The following is a 23,089-nucleotide window of genomic DNA, read 5'->3' as shown; positions in this document are numbered from 1 at the left end:
TAACATTATATTATATATAATAAAATCGGCATGACCGTCATAATTTAAGGAATTTTAAATCATTTTTATAACTGAAACTCGACTTTAAATTAATAAACCGATTTGATGGAAATTTTTGGTTTTGATATCTATACTTTTTTCGACCCTCCCAATAAGAAATTATGATCCTTCTTTGTTCTTGGATGTTTGAGAATTACTCTAAATTTATACTTTCTTTAATGTTGGTGAGCGACCCTTACGAGTCGGGTTGAGTATAGAAACAGGAATTGATTTTTGTGTTCTTATAAACTACTAGATTTGCTAATATTCTTCGTTAAACATTTTATGGATAAAATTTAGTGTGAATAAAAAATATAATTCATTGATTTGAGAGGATTATATAAATTCCTTTAATCCATTTTTTTTTACATTAAATAATTTTATTAAAACATTGATAATTTAATTCAACTTGTCTTTTTGTATGTGAGAATTTATCAAAAAATATGGTAATAAAAACAAAACGAACTGAGCTCTTAATTATCTGCCAACACCGTGGTAGAGTGGTAGCGTCTCAAAAGCTGACAAAAGTTATACTTTCCTAGCAATGGTGATTTATGCTTAGTGAAAAAATAATGCCTACATGAAAAAAGTTAAAATAATCTACAAAATTGATATTTTTTACTTTTTTCTCCTCCCCCACCTCCAAAATAATCTTCCAAGATTTTTTTTTCATTTTTCTACATTTACTATGTAAAATAAAAGAAACTAAAAAAAACATAAAAAAAAAACTAAAAAAGCTGAATTATGATGAAATTTTATTGTAATATTATTACTAAAAGTCTATTACATTCTAAAGTTTTTAAAATTCAAAAAATCGATATGTTTAAGCTTTGATAGGCTCCCACACTAATAATACTGGCCCCATTTTTGGGTCGTTTGCACCACCACTACTATGCCTAGGAAGACATTAAAAAAAGTCGGTTAAAAATATGAAATAAATAAAAAGATAGTTTTTTCGGGTTTTGGAAAGGGGGAATTTTGGGGCAACATTTTTATTTAATTTTAAGATAAGCATACTCGCATGTACGTATGATAAGTTTAATATAAAGCGGGGTTATATTTGCAAAATTTTAGAAACTGTTTTATCCTATTTCCTAGCACAAATTACATAAGAAACCAATTCTACATGGGTTTGTCGTTTAACTTGGCCAATAGCATGCCGCTAAATTATGGGAGTTTGTAATGGTGACATAGATTTTCGATCCGTTCTGGCGAAAATAGTTTTTTTATAATGCGGTTGCATTTAAACAATTTATTGGTCTTAATGGTGTCAAATGAGCGCCAGTCTTTATTAACAAATGTTTATAAACATTATAATCTCTCTTTGAATGTTTTTATCGTCTGGAATTATAAAAAATCAACAGCCCATAACGTTCTTTGAAGATTTACTTACTATTTACAGTGCTGCTACAGTAGTAACATCCTATTGGGCGTATCTATAAATAAAAGTTTTCGGAATTATTTTTTCTTTTTTTTTTAAAACTTGTTATTTTTTTTACCAAAACCGCGATAAATATTGATTGTAATTTTATTACGGTTAATGAAAAATAAAATGGTACTGTAATATTTTTATAGCAGTTATATATTTAGTAAGTATTTTTAGCAGTTATATTTTATACTAGCAGTGAATGATTTAAAGAACAATTTAGATCCGGAGTAACAGTGCAAGGTGAAAAGATGTTACAATTTGTCGATAATATATTAATTCTTGGTGACAGTAAAAAAGATTTAGAATAAGTCCTACGCATGAAGAATAGCATGAAGTCCTACGCATGAAAATAAACAAGAAAAACGAAAGTAATGAAATGTAGTAGAAATAGTGTTGATGGACCACTGAATGTAAAAATAGGAAGAGAAAAAAGTATGGAGGTTGAAGAATTTTGTTATTTTGGAAGGATAATTACTAAAAATGGACGCAGCAGGAGCGATTTAAAATGCCGAATAGCACAGGCGAAACGAGCTTTCAATCAAAAATACAATTTCCTTACATCAAAAATTAATTTAAACGTCAGGAAAACATTTTTGAAAGTATATATTTGGAACGTATTTTTATGTGGAGTGAAACTTGGACGATCGGAGTACCTGAGAAGAAAAGAATATTAAAAATCAGATGGGTGAATAAAGTGACAAATGAAGAGGTATTACGGCAAATCGATGAAGAAAGAAGCATTTGGAAAAATTCAGTTAAAAGAAGAGACGTACTTATATGCCACGTATTAAGGCATCGTGAAATAGTCACTTTAATATTGGAGAGACCTATAGATGGGAAAAATTGTGCAGGTAGGCAACGTTTGGAATATGTAATACAAATTTTTAGGGATGTAGGATGTAAGTAGTATACTGAAATGAAACGACTGGCACTAGATTGGGCAAAAAGTGACGCAACCTTATGGGTAAATGAGTAAGTTAACAATAGTTGTTGAAAGTGGCCTTCATTATGCGATTCGCATAATTGAATTAAGGATTGACGTTGCATACTCTTAAACACATGTAAAGTTTGTTGAGGAACTGCAACAACATATCGTTCAATTTCGCTCTGCGAAATGCTAAGCCGCTTACAAAACTCATCCTCACACCATTCCCGATTTGCAGAGCGAAATTGAACGATATGTTGTTGCAGTTCCTCAACAAACTTTACATGTGTTTAAGAGTATGCAACGTCAATCCTTAATTCAATTATGCGAATCGCATAATGAAGGCCACTTAAGTCTCAGGACGGGATAAATCAGGAGACCGACGGAACCACAACCCCTTCGAAATCACTTGTCAATTAAAAGACTAATCCAAGAAAGACATTGTGGTGTTGATTGTATGAGCCGTTGCATTGTCCTGCCCAAACGACGTGTACTCTAGCCGGTCTGCAAGTTTAGTGTTTACAAATCGTTGCACCATATGTATGTAGCGCTCACTGTTCACTGTGCCATCAAAGAATGTCATGAAGATTCGCTTACGAGACATTGCACACCAAACACCCACTTTTTGTCTGTGCAGAGGAGACTCGTGCAACTGATGTGGATTTTCCGTACACCAAATGCATGAATTCACGTATGCATTCACCAAACATTCACGTATCTTTCAAGGTGGAACCATGCCTTGTCAGACCAAAACCAATCATCGAGTTCTTCCCCATCTGGCGTTACAGGTGACATGAACAGCTGACAGAAAGCTATACATTTTCCAGTGTCTGCAGTGAAGAATTTAATGTTGTTAAAAAATTCGTTTTTGTATTTCCGTACAGAATTCATTTCTGTGTGCTGTGTGGGCACTACCAACGGAGAGACCAGACTGGCTAAATAGGCGTCGCAAGACTTCTTGGGACTAACAGAATATGCAAACAACTTTTCTAATGTTAACACTTTTGCCTCCATTTGCCACATTTCCTTGTCTCTTGGAACTTATCGTACAGCCCTTTGATGGAGGAGGACTCCTTTGGTGCACCCACACCACACTTTTCTGAGAAGGAATTCTGGGTTTGGGCATAACTGGCTTATCTAATGTATTGAGAGACAATGAATATTCTCTGCAGCATTGTGTAATCGGTTTTCCTCAGTTAAACCTGCAACAAAAGAAGGAAACATTCTTCCATAAGGTTAGACATTCTGTAGAGTATGCTGGCTGAAAAATCTTAAGATATGGTGTACGATATATGGTGTACATTTTCTAGAATCAAAATTCCCATCCTTTTTCCTGATCAACAAAATTCCTCAATTTTTCCGCAAAGTTGCAACAACGGAATAATGTTGTGAAATACGTCAAAACAAGTACTGATATTAAAAGATGAACCATGCATTAATAAAAAATATATAATGTTACATGGAAATACAATTTGATCCTTTATAAGTTTATTCTCATCTTTTTAATTTTGATATTCCTAACTTATGCTTCTAATCCAATCTCGAACATAAAGCCATTTGGAGCAGGTTTAATAGATCTTGTAGGTTTCCTTGACGTAGTGTTGTAATGGTCCTTCCTTTTCGATGTCCGTAGGGAAACTGCGACAAAATAAGTCGCTAGAAATCTAATTCACGAAAAAATATTTAAAATTTGATATGAAAAAGATAAGCTTTGCTTCTTATCAATGTAAACATCGAAATGAGTGCATTGTTCGTAAGACTGTCATGTAGCCAGCCGTCTGTGCCTATGGACCATGTTCTTGCGTTCACCTTTAATTCAAAATCAAACGTTCCAGTACTGGGAAATTTGCAAGTTCATCCCTGTTTTTTACGCTCACCTTTAATTCAAAATCAAACGTTCCAGTACTGGGAAATTTGCAAGTTCATCCCTGTTTTTTACGCTCTTTTTTATTGTTTTCCGGTTTGATGGATGCAAGTTCATTCCTGTTTTTTACGCTCTCTTTTTTTATTGTTTCCCGGTATGTAAAAAACAGGGATGAACTTGCAAATTTCCCAGTACTGGAACGTTTGATTTTGAATTATATTGTTTCCCGGTTTAATGGATGCAAGTTCATTCCTGTTTTTTACGCTCTCTCTTTTTTTTATTGTTTCCCGGTATGATGGATGTTTTGAGTTTTCTTGACCTTTTATTAAAAAAATAATTTTTCTCTTCTTCAATTACAAAAATAAGTATTGATATATATTTTACTTTCCCCTCTACATAGAGTGCTATCTAGAGGGGAAAGTAAAATTTCCCGTGACAAAATAGCAGAGCTACAGCTTTGGGCATATGGGGTTATCACCATCTTCACGTTTTGACATCTGAGTTACCAAAAAATTCGGATGGTAATTTTGCGGTTGTTAACGTTTGTATGTACATGTGTGTGATCGTTGTTAGCCTCTAAATCGCATCTCCATAACTACTGAGCTTTATGAATAGTGGTGAGCTTATTTATATTGTAATAACAAGGAAAACCTTTCTATTAATTCAATAATAAGGTTGTTCAGAGGGAAAACTTCGAAATCGTTCGAAAACATTTATTCGGGAAAACGCAAATTGTATCACTTTAAAGTTACATGCTATTGTTTCGCATAACAAAATGTAAATTTTTTTTATGATTTCCTTAACGCTCATCATTAAAATCCACCTGAAAAACCGATCTTTAAGATCGATTCATGGGAGAAATATAATCAATCGTTAAAGAATAATATTTTGTCACTGTGTGAACTATAAAATAGTTCATATATGTAAAAACTTTCAAGTTAAAATATTGCCTTCAAGTATAAAATATTGTCAAAAGGAAAGGTTTGACTAGTTGAGAGATATGTTGTTTGTTTTTTTATATAAAATAAATATTTAATTCCTTTAAACTCAATCAACGAGTGACAAACTTTAGTGAAATTAGAAGGAATTATTAAATTTCTTTCTGTATGATCGGGCTCGAACCTATTTAGATTCCTTTGCTTTGTTTATAATCGTCAACATTAAAGATTTATGAGTTTATTCACGTCAGAACTATACAAATATTCTAAATTCTGAAATTTCGTAAATAAAGTTCTAAAACAGTTATTCAATGATGTAAACAAGTTAAAAAAAAAAAACAGCCTCTTGTGATACAGTACGATTTTGAAAAATACGAGTATTAAGCCAATATAAAAACAATTTAATTTTTGTGACATATTTAAAGTTATATTTTCTTTAAATAACAAAAGGAAAAAAATGAGTGATCAGAAAATTCTATAAATTCTTCCTTTTGTTATTCTTTAAATAACAAAAGGAAAAAAATGAGTAATCAGAAAATTCTATATACTCGTAAATTGGTATACAGATAAAATTCACCTTATAAACTTGAAAGCCTGTTGTATGAGAATATGAAATTAATATTTTGTAGCGCATGAAAAAAATTCCATGCCTGAACGGGATTCGAACCCGGGACCAGCGAATCAAAGGCTGACGAGACGCTACCACTCCGACATACAGATTGGCACATGTGCGCTGTATATTAAACATCATTAAGGTAGTAGAAATTTCAACACTTACTGTGTTTTAAGTTTGATGTAGAATAATTTTTTAAATGCGTAATAAACATGTAAAAATTTTAAATAAAACATTGTAGAGAATATAATTCTGAACGAAATGGTTAAAGATAAGCTGAAAAAAATTAGAGAAATTAAAATTTCGTTTAGAAACAGTACATTACTACATTTGTCAGAAAGGTACTTATTTAATGTAAAAACAAAATTTACTGTTAAAAAATTTTTAAAAACATTACCTAGGTAACATATTTTTTTTTTTTTTTTATTAATGCCACAATACAATAAATTATTTGAAAAAATATTATTTCAGAGTAGGTAATAAAACAACAACAGCTGATCAACAATGCGCAATATTGTATTAGTATTTAAATCATTCTGTACGGTACATTTAGTATATCGGGAACTGCGAAATGAGCAGTTCATTAGCGAAGGTTTTCTGTTGAATCGCAGGATTCCAGATCCTGCAACAATTACCGCGACTTTTTGCAATCTTCGGGAAACTATTATAATACAGTTCAGGCGTCAGTACATTACGTCTTTCTAAGCGAATACGAGCTTCACATTCGATGGTGTGCAGGACACTTTTATCCTTATCGTAAATAGTCAGTTCAACATTTATACCGAGGAGGTATACATTTATACAAACATTTATTACGATCTCATTTTAACGGGTCAATATCTGCCACTAGTACTCGCGAACGAAGAATTTTGGGACATATTTCTGTGAACTTTTTTCATTATTTTCACGAGTAGAAAGGTTATTACTGTTGCGGGAGAACCTCGTGATACACTCTGTATATAAGTACAATTTGGCATATCTAAGAACATTTTGATACGTCATCCATGTTTTGTAAAATATTTTTTTATTTTTTTTTTAAACTAAAGTACTTATTCTTTAAAAAGCGGGAAAAATATTGCATGATTTTCCTAAATATTAATAATAAAAATTAAAAGAGCCTAAAAACAAAAAAATATATATATATATATATTTTTAGAGAGAATAAATTTAAAAAAAAGTTTTCAAAAACTGGTTTCTGTAAATTTTACACTTCCTTCAATAAAGGCTAAAATAAGAAAAAGAAAGTGTTCTGCGTTTAAAGTCCGAGTGTATAATTTTGAAGAGTATTAAAACCGGAAGGGAGATTTATTTTAATAAAATTATCTCAAATGCCTTTGAGAAAAAGCGGAATTAGTTTCTTCGCGATATCCCCTATCCCCTTAACGTTAAAAAAATTAATGTACCAACGCTACATCCAGAAATATTTTAAACAAATTTGAAAAAAATATTTCCTGTCAATCGTTAGTGATATAAAGCCAAAAGCAGTATGATCACGTACACACATGCATATGGTTTTTTTGGTCTAAAACAAAAAAAAATGTGCAACATGAGTTACGGATTCCGCAAATCAGCTGATTTCGAAGTCGAGAGTTCTAAGGATCAAATCCTAGTAAAGGCAGTTACTTTTATACGGATTTGAATACTAGATTGTGGATTCCGGTATTCTTTGGTGGTTGGGTTTCGATTAACCACACATCTCAGGGACGGTCGACCTGATACTGTACAAGACTACACTTCATTTACATTCATACATATCATCCTCATTCATCTTCTGAAGTAATACCTTACTGTGGTTCTTTATATGAGAGGTCCTTTATATGCGTCAAAGCCATGAGATAAACTTGGATAAAAGTACAGGTAATATCCCTTTTGTCGAAAAATAATGTAAAAACTGTGCCTCTACTCAGAACGGCATCTTATTTCGGCATTTTATTTTATCAGCTTTAAAATTAATCACATAGCTTTAATTAAATAAATATTATTTGATGAAAAGGTTTATTTTACTTTGGCAGTTTATCATAAAATATAGGCATTTCATGCTTGTTTTATTAAAATATGTGTTAGTACAGCGACGTTTTCCCACTGTTTAATTATATTATTCCTTCATGTTAACTTATCGTAACTTTCAAATCTTAATTGCGCTTATAAAATGGAACAGTTGCTTTGCACACAGTAATTATTTCGGTAAATCATATCATGAAACAGGCATTTATGTGTTCTGTAATAAATCTACTCTTTACTCAACACTTCTAAATCATTCTATTTATTATGCCAAAAAAATCATTTGTTATACCTTTTTATATTTACTAACAAGAATGATCTTTCTGATAAATGTCAACTTTGATAATTTGACTTTAGAAAATGTCGGTTATGTACAAAGTTTTATTGAAGATAAGCTTTGGTGTTTACAGAAGCTTATCTTAATTTAACTCGATAGATCTCACTTTTTTGTTTAGAACACCAAATAACATTAAAATTTGCTTTAATAGATTTAAGAACAATTGATTAAAATTATGAAAAATCTTTAAAGAAAAGCGTGAGACCCATTCTCATATACAACCAAATTATAATTAGAGTGCGCCCCACGTTTTTCTTTTTAGCCATGCGTAAATAGAATTTTGTTTTTAAAGCTAATTCTTGAAAACAATTATGTTTTACTTTTTAAGACAATTAGTTTTGTTTATTTTTGTTTTTTTTTAAGATAGCATATTTTAAAATTTTATTTTTTTAATTTCTGTTTTTTGGTCATAATTACATGAAATTATCAAATTTTACATTAGTTTTTTCTAGCTATTGTCGAGTCTGGGTGTGTATGTATAGACAAATATAATTACTGCTACAGTCTCTAGCGCAGTAAGATCAAGTGTAAATGTACCGGTAAAGTAGTAGTCTGGAACAGATTCAGGTCGACCTCTTCTGAGACGTAACTCAACCACCAATGAACACCGGATGACGAGTTTAACCTCAAGACTAGCCCAGCGGGTTATATACATATATATATTATTTATTGTGAAGAATTTTTAAATCATATTTGAAAAGATTACATTATATTGAGTTATAAAATCACTTCGTAAAGTGTCAATTTTACCACTGCTTTTCTTTTGATTTTATAAGTATTTAAACTTAAGTTTTTACTATTAGTTGTTTTAATTCTTTAGCCTAACCTCCGGGACCATCGCTAACTATTACTTTAAAAGATGAGATGAATGCGTTGTGACGTGTGTGAAAATGCTATGCCTGACCGGGATTCGTACCCGGGACCTTTGGATGAAAGACCACTCGCACCCCGGAGGCCGGCTCTACATTGTAATCTGGAGAATTAATTTACATTATAACCAAATCAGATGATTAGCGTACATAAATTTATACTAGTTATATTATAATTCCCTTCATCACAGCCACCTGATCTACTCATACTGAATCGACAGTCAAAATCAATCGGATCGTTAGTTACATCTTATCGATTCAGCTCCCTTCTTCAAGATTTTATATATATATATTAGTTAAAGAAAAAGAAAATCATGCAGAAATGAGTAAATTCATAATTTAATTACCAAATCTAAAATTATTGTTTATTTAATAAATGTTTAACTATATTACTGTATTAAAAATTTAATTTTTAAAGGAAAGTCTTTAAATTTGGAAATCCGTGCCATGTTAAAAACAAAAATCACAACTCTTTTAGGTCGGCATTAAAATAATGCCAACCTAAAACTCAAAGTTTAAAAAATAGTTCCAAAGATGTGTTTTTTTACAAAGATGTTTTTTTTTTTAAATATTACTGCTTTTTATTATATTATATATTATTTTATGAATTTTATTTTTAAAATTATTAAGCAAATGCCAGAATTTTTGTAACTTTCCAAATTTTTCTTATTTTGCTAGAATAATTAATTCAAAGCAAACGCTACAATTTTTTTTTTAAATTCCTTGTTTCAAATATAAATTTTTATTTTCCTTACTACAAGCATAAGAAAAAGTTTCCGTCCAAAATGCAGGATAAAGTAAAAATCAAATTCAACCGGTCAATTTAAAGCTATTTTTAAGCTCGGATAAAAACCAGTCAGAAATTATGATACGTGTTTTCCGTTAGTTGTTTTAATTTAATTGATGTGTGGTCAATTGAACCCCCAACCTCCAAAATATATAGGTATCCACTGTCTAGTATTCAAATCCGTATAAAATCTATTAGACCAGCCCAGTGTATGCAAAGTGATTTTTAAACAAATCTATTTTTGTAATTTTCCTTTGCAGTTTCATCTTGATTGTTTTATTCAGTATTAAAAATAAATGTTATTTTAAAATTAGTTTAAATAACCAGAATAATAATTATTGGTTATTGGCAAACAGTGAAATAATTTAAATTTAATAACAAACAATCTAATAATTACGAGTACTTACAGTTAATTGTAAGTTAAATGCACTTGAATATATATAATTATTATAATTTATAAAAAATGTTATCTGTAACATGTCTTGTTACAGTTTATTCTTTTTTCTTTTACTGTTTACTGAATAACGACGGCTAGTACTGAGTGATAAAATAATTCACCAAGTCATTTTAGATAGTTTTTTCTTAAATCAAAAAATAATTTCCTTTGGATTTACTAATATAAGAAGTTTTTAAAAAATTCAAATGTGCTTAAGATATGAATATGTTTTTTAAAGTTATGAATTTTTTTATCCTACATTTTATAGCTTGGCAACGAAAAATAAACATTTTTTTATTTATAACTATGTTTGTTTGTTAGAACTTTTTTACTTTCATGAGATCTCTTGAGCTATCCTACAAGAAGGAAAACATGGTAATCAGTCAGAAAATGGGGTATGGGTTTTTCCATTTCTCGAGGTTTCATTACCCACGAAAACTTCATCCAATTAAGGACACTGTGTCATATTGGAGCTCTCCATATAGGAATAACCGTCGTTAGAAGATTACACACCACATACTTGTGGGCTACATCTATTCTGCGGTATTGCGTTGAAAATTTGAATATGGTTCTAACATCAGAAATATCTTAGGAATCAATCAGACGATATTATCGAATGTTTTATGTTCTATTAGGGCCGTCCGGTTTATATTCAAATATTTGAGTTTTCTGTAGTATTTTTCAGCTATTTATGCTGTTCTATTTATATTCGCTGAGAAATTAAAATAGTCACTAGGGTTAAGGATTCTGTATCTCAGATCCTTATGTGTCAAAGCCGCTGATTTCGAAGTCGGGAGTTCTAAGGTTCAAATCCTAGTAAAGGCAGTTATTTGTATACGGATTTCAAATACTAGATCGTGGATACCGGTGTTCTTTGGTGGTTGGGTTTCAGTTAACCACACATCTCAGGAACGGAATCTGAGACTGTTCAAGACTACATTTACATCCATATATATCATCCATCCATATATTTATATCTTTGTGTATCTCAAGAGATTTAATAGGACATATTTAAAGTTACAAAAATTTGCGTAAACAGAAGAATTATGTCTCAATTCAGAAGTGTTGTCGAGAGATAGCTCTTGGAAGATAATTGAAAAACAAATAACCAATCTGTCTTAGGCACGCCTCCGCAGCTAAGCCTCCGCGTCTTGGAATGGGATTATTAGGTTTCCAAAATTGTTTACCTATCTCTTGTGTAAAAGTTTTTTTATGACGAAAATTGATCAAGGAAAAGCGAAGAAATAGCAAATCTTTCCAATTAAATTTGGTTTAGATCGGTTTTAGGCATCTTTTAAAGATTGCACACTCACAAAATTTTCATCAAGATCCATAATATCCATATACAAATTGACTCACTACGAGAGCTGGAAACTTAAATATTATCGCTTCTTCTAATTTTGACCTTTGTTGTTTACTATTTGATTTGACCCACGTATTTTGCCTTTATGTATGTTTAATTGTAACTATAAGGCCAAAAACAAAATCATATATACGATATATCATAGTATTTTCAGTATCGATTTATATGTATCGAAAATAGTTGTTTTAAGCTCTGCTCTGCTACGAAATTGAATGAATGAATTACGGTAGTAAAATTTATTAATTTATTTGAAAATTATTATCACTGTTATAATCATTTAAAAAAAATCTTTAACGGGCCGTATGTTCGATCATGTATACAAGTTCTCAGGTAAGGACTGATACCCAGACAGACACGCATCGGTTCTGTAATTTTTTGTTTGTTTTATTCCCAAATCCGTTTTTGATATTCAGGTTCGAACAAATTTTATTGTAAACGAACAAAAATACCTTTTCCCCCTATAATAATTATGATTTAATCTGATTGGATTTAGAAAGAATTCCCAAAATATAGAATTTTATAATATAAATCCATAAAAAAGATCTCGGATTACATTTTGATCCTTGCTCAAAAACTAATTTTTATAAATTTTTGATTTAATTTATTTGGAGATTATATTTCTAAGATTTTTTTAATAAAAGTTTAGACGCGTTGAAAACTGAATTGGAATAGATTATGCTGAGTAGGAGCTGGAATAGATCATTGTAATCTAATAAAATTAATTGTTAAAATTACGTCAGTTTTATTGTAAATTAAAGGTGACAGTAATTATGTAGTGTAATTTTTACTCATCTGTATAAGTCATCAAGAAATCTTGAGAATTAAACTGAAAAAGATGTTTAGTCAAACAGAATTACGATATGACTATGAACACGGTTTGAGTGTGGGAGACACTGTGTGGTGGACCTATGAATATTTTTGGAATTAAAAGTCATCCGTTCCCCTCACCAAGCGTCACTTCACCCGTCCCACCCTCCGTCACAGCGCTGCCCTCTCTGTTGGCGTCGCGGTGCTTCGTGATCACTCCTCGCTGTGAAACCATTTACGATCGACGTCCCAGTTTTCGATTTTTTAACGCTCTCGTGGTCCCAAACGTAAAAATGACTTGAAATCTTCTGGTACCTATTTTTTTGGGCGAAAGAAGCCTTAGACTTTATTTTAAAAGAGACAGGCGAGGAATTAGTTAATAAATTTTTTAATAAACAATTAGTGTTATCCGATATCGCGTAAATTTTTTTGGTTGTGTGAAATCGCAATTTAATTATAATTAATCTAAGTGCTTTGTTTTTTGTGTGTGCGATCATAATTTTTTCAAAATGAAGCGTCAACAACAGATTCAACAACAGCAACAACAACAACAGCAAATAACTCAACAGACTCAACAACAATCTCAACAATTCACAACTCAACAACAACAAAGAACCGTCACGACAAGACAAGTTACCCAGCAGCAACATGGTAAGAGAATTTTTAAGTCTATGGATTATACGCAGCAGCTGTAAAATAATGATAATAAAAGACGTTTACATTTGATTGTGCGGCTTTTCTAACACCGTTTTTTAATATCTAAAAATATGATTAAAATATATAAAAAAAATAAAATCCCATAATTTTTGTATGTTTTCATTTAAATTAGTTTTTTAAAAAAATTTTTAATTTATAAAAAATAGTTTTAGATATATTGACTTCAAAGATTTTATTTTTTTATGTAGTGTAAAACTTGCAATTATAAAAAAAGTTAATCAGAATTTACTAATAAAGACGTGAAGTTAATTTTAAAAACTATCATTATTAAGTGTTTTTAATTATTAATTACTTGCTTGGAATTTATAAAATAAAAATCGAAGCTATTATTTTTTGCAAATAACGCCTTAAATTATTAACAATAGAATATTATGAGATTTAATATTTTTAATTTAAACTTCATACCCGAAATGTAATTTTTATTTATTTATTATTTATTTTGTAATTAAAATAAGGAATTGCAATTAAATTAATTACTTGTATCCATTAAAATTAATAATAAATCTTATTTAAAAATCTTTAAAAAATGTATGGATTTTAAATAATTAAAAAAGTTAATTTAATTAAATTGGCCCGATTTGTCTTTAAAATGAAATCATTGATTATTAAAAAACAAAAAATTTGTTTTATATTTTTGTTGAAATATATTTTAATTTTGAAAATAAATAAATGAAAAATGTACAATTGATTTTTTCCATTATTTTTTTTAATATTAAAATATATGTACTTAATTTTTTTATATTACTAATGTTTGACAGATCATTTAATACGTCAACTTTTCTATCGTTCATCGAGATTCTTTTACTTAAAGCAGGGGTAGAGATTGTATGTGAATTTCCTCCCTTCCCCTTATAAGTTCGTAGATTTTCTGTGTTATTTTGAGAGCAAAGCCAGATTATTTTACAATTCAAAGGAAGAATTAATTGAAAAAGTTAATTTTAAGATTAAAATTATTTGTTATATTATAATCTTACACATATTTTTATAATTTTTTAAAGATTTTCTTACTAATTTTCTTTTACATTTTTTTTTATTTTCAAATTTTACGATACTTTTCTAAAATAGTTCGAATTTTATTATAATTTCGGGTTTTGATTTATTTTTTTGTGATTCAAAAATTTCTTAAAAGTGAGATCTTTCAGTGAATTCATACTTAAATTATTACTTAAAAAGATTTATTTTATATTTTATCTCTATTTATTATATTTCATGATTCATCAGATTTATTTTATTTCTTATGCTACCTTCCTTCTAATCTTGAATTTATGTATAATTGTAAATTTTAAAAATTAAATAAAACTTATAACAATTTTAAATATTTTATGAAGTAGACGTACATCCTGTACAACGGTAATTAAACGATGTGATATCCTGTACAACGGTAATTAAACGATGTGATAATAATTAAAGTAATTTTATATGGAAGAACAATCAAAATTATTAATAGCCTAAGCCCACCGGGCTGGACTAGTGGTTAATTTGTCGGCGTAAATCGATTGTTTAACAGTTGATTTTCGAGTTCGAAGGTTCTGAGGTTCAATTTTTTTTTCCTTGTTAACCTCCAGGACCACCGTTAGGTATTGCTTTAGAGGATGAGATGAACGATTTATAGCGTGTTTGAGAATGTCATGCCTAATCGGGATTCAAACCCGGGACCTCCGGCTGAAAGGCCGAGACGTTACCACTCGCGCCACGGAAGCCGGCTGAGGTTCAAATCCTGTCTGTACAAGTTTATACCTCATTTACATGTCTTCCTAATCTCATTGGACCGTGGGGAAGGGGGGTTTTACTTATTGTTCACTAGTTACAGTTTGCAACGTAATTATTAGAAAAAAACCGAGGTGACGTGCAAATGCAAAATAAAATAACAGATTGGTAAAGGGATTTCAAAAATAAAAGCAAAAAACTCAGAAAATCAAGTTTTTTAAATAATTGATCACACGAAAATTTAAAGCAAAAAAAAAAAAATCAGTTACGAAATATTTATAAAACCGGTAAAAAAAATTATTTAAAAATTTTAAAAACAAAATGAAATTATTAAGAAATTAAGATTTAAAAAAAATTAAATGATGAAATCTTCTGTTTCATATGAATATAGCCTACTAATATAATTCCTTTTGGATTTCTAATCTTTAAATTGTAATTCTAACCATCTGCACTAAGATAGGTTTCTGTAGTTTTTAATTATTTAATATTGTCAGAACTGTCGCTATAAATAACGTTTTATAATAAAATAGCTTTCTGTGTAGCTTTTGCATAGTAACTCGATAACTTTAAAAGATTAGTCGTAACTTTATTATTTTTTTTTAATAGAAAAATGCAATAAACTTTAATATTTTATTTGTCCATATATATTTTAAATTATGTACCTTAATTAAATTTTAATAACCTGTTTTCTAAGTTTTAATTCCATAAATTTTATTGCAATAAAAATACATTATAATCTTTGATCAGTGTCCTAGAGGCCTTAATTGAATTTACTATTAGTCCCCGGTTAGAAAAAGAGGTACCTTGCCAAAGCCTTCTCTAATTTCTCGACTATGCGGCCTTGCTTATTGAGCAACTGTGGTGTTATTTTCAGATTTAATAATGTTTAAAACAACGTATATTTATAAATGCCATTTATGAATCACACTGTTTGGAATGTCGTATGAAAGTTTTAATCACGTAACCAGTGCGTATTAAATATCACTATATTTTAAAAATTAAAAGTTTTCGGGTTTTTATTTAATTAAATAATTAATTTAAAGGCTTATTCTTGGCACTTTTCGTAACATTACAAAATTTAAATAATTTTTGGAGTTTTTTTGCCGAGTTTTAATTAAAGAAACCACGTATTTTTATTTTTGTAATGCATAAAGCTTACAAATCAATTACATTATATTTCTGTTACAATTACGTTCAGATGACGCGTTGGAAATGGTGGTCTTTATTACGTTAAAGGCCAACATAATAACGCTTATATTATAATAAAAAAATAAACAAATTTTTACGTGATTTTACAATAAAGAATTTCAATAGTAAGTGAAAATTGGACTAGTAAGAAGTCACAAAATAAAAAATGTGATTTTGACACCACATAACTTCCTGTTTTTATTTTTGATTATTCATCAAATAATCCAGTAATAAAAACTGAATATTTTACACCGTAAGGTTGAAATTAATATTTGTAACCGGTGTACAGGAGTTCACTAAACGGAATAGTTTAATTATTATTAACTTTTATTTATACGACACAATAGAAATCTAAAACTTAATCAGTTAATCAGCAACTCACGAATAATACTGATTTAGTATTAGTAATACGAGTAATAAAGGGACTTTTACTCTATCCTAATATTTTATGTAAAATTGTTGAATTAATTATTAAATATTTGATGTAAATAAAAGCTAATATTTCAGCAATTGTGTGACTGTCCACTTTATTAAAGAATTGGAGGATTGTATCTCACTTTCAAATGAAATAAGTTTAAATGAAGTGCAGAAAAAAATGTGTATATGTAATTTAATAGGAATCCTATTTTATATTTTCTATCCTTTATATTTTCTTTATGGATAATGGATATAAAGAAAATATAAAGGATAGAATATGAATATAAATATAAAGGACTTAGGGAGAATATTGTCCGTCAATATCAGAGGAGTAATGAACTAAAAGACAAGAATTTTTTTGCAATTTATTTGAGATCGGACATGTGTGCCTCAGTTTATATATTGTTCTTCTGAGGATCTATTTTTCAGTCACTCTGTAGTTAACTTTGATATAGATGAAATCAAACAGAAATTATTCCAGAATAATTAAATAAAATTAAACAGAAATTAAACTACAAAATCCAAAAATAATACGGTTCTAAATTATAATTTTCAATTATTGTTAAAATAATTAGATGTTTCACCAAGTCTATTACGTAAACACATTATATGTAATTTTATTTTGGATTTTGGGCTTTTTTGGTGGACACTTTTGGTCCAGTCGATTGCAATAAAAAGGGGAGATGCTCAACTAGATGTTACAACAATCCCAAATCCAAAATGTCAACATCCTACGGTTAATCGATTTTGAGTTATGCGAGATACGTACGTACGTACAGAAATCACGCCGAAACTACTCAAAATGGATTCAGAGATGGTCAAAATGGATATTTCTGTTGAAATCTGAAAACCGAAATTTTTTGCGATCACCATACTTACTTACTCCAGCATCATAACGATCAATGTTTCTAACTTGTCCTGCACAAATATTTTTAATCTTTAAATTGAGCGAGCTTAATTCAAGAACGACGCAACCAATCTTCATCAAATTTTTACATGCAAAACTTCAGATTCATTACTACAGGATATCTAGATTTCAATGAAATTTATGTTGTAGTTTTGGAGATTTTTGAGCCACAAAATTTTAGCTGTATATTGAGCGTAACTCTACTCAACCAATCTTCATAAAATTTTCACATTCACAACTACAGATACACTACTACAGCATATCTAAATTTTAATTAAATGAATATTGTAGTTTTGGAGATTTTCGAGCCACAAAGCTTTATACATAGGCCTATATATATAAAGAAATCCCAAATTAAACGAATGGTATTTTCGTAATTTTCATACTTGAGAAAATGTAAAGAAGATTTAAAATAAAGAAAATTCATTTTCACTTCTCACTCCCACCGTGCGATCGAAATTAATACCGTACTTTTCATTTTAAAAATCACAGGATTTTCGGAAAGACAATTGAACGTAGACCTGAAAAATTTTCTGACTATGGAAAATTTACGTGATTTATTGATGTGCAGATACGTTTTTGTTTGTACGTCACGGTTTGTAGAATTTTTTATCTTACCGGTTCAGGTATAATTTCTTTTTGACAGTCAAGAGGTCCAATGTGTCATCATAATGGTAGAAACAAAACACTACAACGTTGTGAAACAATCGTTGAAAAAAAATGAAGGTTATCTGCAGCAAAAATAAATTATCTCGAAAGTTTCTCCTTGACAGAATCGAAGAACTCGCTTGGTTCTAAAATTTAATAAATATCTATATATTTTTCTCGTATCGAGAAATATTTCGTTTAAAAGAACATGTCGTGAATGATTCATAATGAACACCTAACAAAAACTACTGAAGGTAAATTGATGAAAATTTGTGTACACGTTCTTTTTACGGTGTGTGTACCCTAAAAAGGATTTTTTGAAATTCCTAGTTTAAATGGTTAAAATAGTGTAACAATGAAATTTACTATTTTATTATTTCTCGGTAACAAATTAAGATATCAGATTGATTTTTGGTGTGTGTAATTTTTACGTAAATATCTAAAAAAAATTTGTAGATTTTTTGAAATTCGATCATTAAAGGAGTGAAGAATGGTAAAATTTTTCGAACAAGATTGCAAACTTTCCTCATTTATTCACTTGAAAATATTCTTCGGATAAATATTTAAAAACAATTCTGTTTTTTTTTTTAAATTTTAATATTTTAAGGGATAAAACAAATTTGTATTTGCTAATATTGTGATGGTAATTTAAAAATGTAATTTTGATTATGTATTTCTCGAGCGAAACCGCGAAGGGAAATCTAAAAAACCAATTACTGGGTCCTTTACTGACCAAACTGTTTCTCTGAAAAAATTACAATAGACTGAGGATTTTTATAAATTGGACAGGATTTAATATTTATCTTTTTTTTTCACAAGCTTGAATTTAATGAACACCAGGAGAGTCTGGAGGCAGAGCCCTGACAGGCTAAATATCCCCTGACCGCGACGGGAAACCAAGTACACAATATATTGACTCATCGGGTTGGTCTAGTGGTGAACGCATCTTCCCAAATCAGCTGATTTGGAAGTCCAGCGTTCAAGTCCTAGTAAAGGCAATTACTTTTATACGGATTTGAATACTAGATCGTGGATACCGGTGTTCTTTGTTGGTTGGGTTTCAATTAACCACACATCTCAGTAATGGTCGAACTGAGACTATACAAGACTAAACTTCATTTATACTCATACATATCATTCTCATTCATCCTGAACGGTAATTCCCGGAGGCTAAACAAGAAAAAGAAAAGTACACAATATAGCTGGCAAAACCTCAACGGGGATGTTAGTGTATGATTTCTCTTAGGTATATAACACGTGTTTCGGTCATATGTCCTTACATAGTCAATTTGATTTAAATAAATATTTAATCATTTTCGATTTTAGATTCTATTTTGTTTTTCAGTTTATAATTATTCTATAATTTTACTTATTTTTTAATAAAATATAGAAATATACATATCTAAGAATTTCAGCAGCTTTATGCGCATAAAATTATTTTGAAACTGAAACTTGCAGATATCATAATTCTCTTCTTAAAAAAAAATTTTTCTTTTCCTGTATCATTGTCTGAATTGTTGATTGAAGTCATTCCAAATCGGTAACCGAGTTCATGACAAATTAAAATGTTTGTCTGCTGCCAGAATTTTTTATCGTTAAGTTTGACTGACAGTCAAAAACAGAAAATATGTTTTTTTTTTTTTTTAATGGTTCTGTTAACCTCTTCTAAATGTTTTGTTATCAGTCTGCCGCGTAACTTATGTAAAATAAATTACTTTTTGTAGAAAATGCATGTTTGTTGAATGACATAAAACGATTGAGCATGAAAAAAATTTAATTTGTGTGACATATTTAAAATGGTTACCCGAAATTATATACCCGATGTCTGCTTCATTTATAATAGGAAAAATTTACGAAAATTGTTGATGTAACCGATCTCCTTGGTAAAATCATACTTTTTCTATCGTTAATCAAAATGTTTTTTTGTTTGAAACTCGATCAGTCTTGGTATTTTAACACAAATAATTATTTTTTAAATTTAAGAAAAACCCAGGAAAATAGATCTAAAAGACTAAAAAGGAAATTGAACGTGTGTCGTTAAAAAAAGTCCTTTTAAACTGTAATTTGTATTTTAGTTATTTTTAAAAAATATAGTAACTAGGGATTTTTTATTGTATGAAAAATAAGGATGATTATTACCAATTCGAAATCTGGAACATATGTAAGGCTAAAATTACATTTACTTCGATTAAAAAAACTGATTACTCTTTGTAATATCTATCTTCCTGTGTGTTATTAGAGGCATACTTATATATTTCATATATAAAGACGTATAATTCTCAAATAGGTTTTGAAAATGGAGTATATCCGAAAGGTGTCAACATATTATTTAATTATTACTAGCTAAGAGAGGTAATAATAATAATACTAACCAAACAACCCAACCATGGGATATCCGTAGGTTGGGTTGGGTTTAGTTGGTACATAATTGTACACAATACCAAAAAAATAAAAAATAAATTTTATTGTAGTATTATTAAAGGTTTAAATAAACCAAATAGTTTTAAAAAATTCAAAAAATCGATATTTTTACATTTTTATCTGCTCCCTTACCCACAATACTGGCCCCAAATAATTTTTTTTGGGACACTCGTACTACTAATATGCCAAGCAATACATTAAAAAATTCGTATAAAAATATGCAATAAATAAAAAGACGCTTAATTATTTTACATTTTGGGGAAAGGGGAGTTTTGGTGCAAAATACATATATATATATTTTTTTTTTTAATTGTAAGATAAGCAAGCACGCGTGTTTAATATAAAGTGGGGTTATATTTGCAAATTTTTGAGAAAATTGCCCTAAAAAATTCCCCCTACCCTATGAAGATAATTAACCCCAAACTTTTAACAGGTTATCCCATACATACAGGTCTACAAAATTTCATCAAAATAGATTCATTTATTCAAAAATTATTAAGCTTCAAGCACGTGTACATGCGTACGTAAGTAAGAACATTATCCCCCTCCATTTTTTTTTTTTGTTTTTTGAGGTAATATGAAACATGAAAAATGTAAATAACCTTTTTTGACTGATTACTACTATTCTTTCCTTTTTACAGCAGAGCTTTAGAGCTATAATGGCAGAAAAATAAATATTTTAAATTTCATTAAAATTAAGAAAAAATACATACAATTACGCTAACACCGTTAAACAGATTAATTCATCAACCTAATTATTTTTTATGTTAAGACAGAACAATGTTTCCAAAGTAGGTAATTTATCAACTTGCCTTAGTACTTAATGATTACACATGTCTATCGTTTATTGTTTATTGATACAGAAGGAAAATGTTATTACCTGAAATGATCGTATGTTTTAGTTTTTAGTGTACAAAAAAATCTGTAATTTTGAGAAAACGAATATCTTTTGCTCTTTTAAAGTACCATATATAGTTTCGTAAAAGTGTATTTCTCGTATATTATGTTAGCATTGTTTTTAGTGGTTGAATAGAATTGTGATCCGACCAGTTTTTTCCAAGATGCGTTCTTTAATTAGGTCTTCAAAGAATCTGTTTCATTTTCTAATAATTATTTCCTTTTTTGTAATATATTTATGAATTAAACAATCAATATTTCACTAACACTGATTTATTCGTTTCAAATAATGAGTCATTTTTTACGTAATTTTTTATTTCCTTTGAAATTACGTTTAAGATTACATTATCTCTAAGAAATATAATGAAATTTGTAAAAAGTAGGAGGCTGGTTTGTATTATATTATGTTCCTTATTTGGTATTATTATACTGTTATGGTAATAATGAATCTGTAACATAAAATTCAGTATTTTTTAACAGATAATACTATACCATTTGAATGAGCAAAGTTTCGTTTATGGACAAAATTCCTCGTTTATTATTTTATTATTATATATCCGATACAAAGAATACTTTTAATTGTGTACTACCCACGTTACGAAAAAATAATTTATACTTTTTTTTTCCAAAATTTAAAATATAAAGAAGAAAAATAAAATAAACATCTTCCACCCATTTATAACCCCACACGTGCAATTCTTCTCCAGTCAACACGAAACATTTTCCAACAAAACTACTTAAAGAAATGATAGTTAGGTTCTTAGTTGAGAAATATACAGCTTTATTACTTTAGTTTGTCACTTTATACCTATGTATATTTCACGCTAAATCTAAAAGGTCAAAATAAAAGTTACTACATCACTCGCTGTCCAGCTTGTTCTAGTAATGTTACTAAATTAATCATTATCATTAAAATACTATATTGTTCTCATCTAATCAGTTATTATTCCATCAGATTTTTTTTAAATTGAAAAATAATCAAAAAACATTTAAAAAAATGTAAATTAAAATAAATAAAAATTTAAATAAAAATTAAAAATGTATTTTTAATTAAAATTAATAATGTAAATAAAATTAAAATAAAAAAGTGTAAATAAAAATAAGTTAAAAACATTAAAAAATTTGAAAATTATCAAAAAATTTATTCTAATCACCAGGAAAGGGCTCAGTCGATACTTCTATATATTAAGATTTATATTATATATCCCACTACTCGACAGCAAATTTAATCATCTTGAATTAAAAAAGTTAACACAGTTGTAGGACTTTCTCAATAAAACGCGGCTGAAGCCGGGTTCCGGAAAAGTTGTGCAACTGTGGATTGTTTCTGACGCACGGTTTACACCCGAACACACACACGACTTAATTTAAAATATTATTATTATCATTTTATTTAAATATATGTTCACTTATTTAATTCAATGACGGTAATAGCAGCGACGGTCGGCGCTATTCAAACTAATGTAATTTCACAACTTACATAGAACAATTTTGCTTATACAGTCGGCAGCTGGTGTAGTCGCGAGACTTAACGCATCAGGTACGGAGTCGACCGGGCAATCGAGTTTCTAGACCCCGTCAAATCAAGTTACTTTTTTTACACTTTAAATATTATTAATTTATTTAATTCTACCGCTCACCTGTGAGGTCACAACATAGCATTTTTTTAGGCTGGGGGTGCGATTTTGCAGAAATTTTTTTCCCAGATATTGTTATTTTTTAAATGACAACAAATGCGCCTAAGAAAAATAAGACCTTAATAAAGCGAAATCTCGAGAT

General features: G+C 29.2%; 1 protein-coding gene across 9 annotated transcripts in view; it reads left to right on the top strand.

Annotated features, from left to right (window-relative positions):
• The first annotated feature begins 12,560 nt into the window (after positions 1-12,560).
• Positions 12,561-23,089, top strand: part of sls (sallimus) — a 397,202-nt gene continuing 386,673 nt past the window's right edge. For 3 of the 9 annotated variants that reach the window (XM_075372745.1, XM_075372744.1, XM_075372742.1), the window contains exon 1: positions 12,562-13,059. In XM_075372745.1, coding sequence (XP_075228860.1) covers positions 12,918-13,059 — 142 coding nt within the window. In that variant the 5' untranslated portion in view covers positions 12,562-12,917. Of the gene's footprint in view, positions 13,060-23,089 lie in introns of all 9 variants that reach the window. The other 6 variants (XM_075372741.1, XM_075372740.1, XM_075372748.1 and 3 more) reach the window with 4 other exon arrangements.

Source organism: Lycorma delicatula, chromosome 8, assembly GCF_047948215.1.
Source record: "Lycorma delicatula isolate Av1 chromosome 8, ASM4794821v1, whole genome shotgun sequence".
In the NCBI taxonomy this organism is placed as follows: Eukaryota; Metazoa; Arthropoda; class Insecta; order Hemiptera; family Fulgoridae; genus Lycorma; species Lycorma delicatula.
Note: the sequence above shows the minus strand (reverse complement) of the source record. Positions and strands in the feature narration are given on the sequence as shown.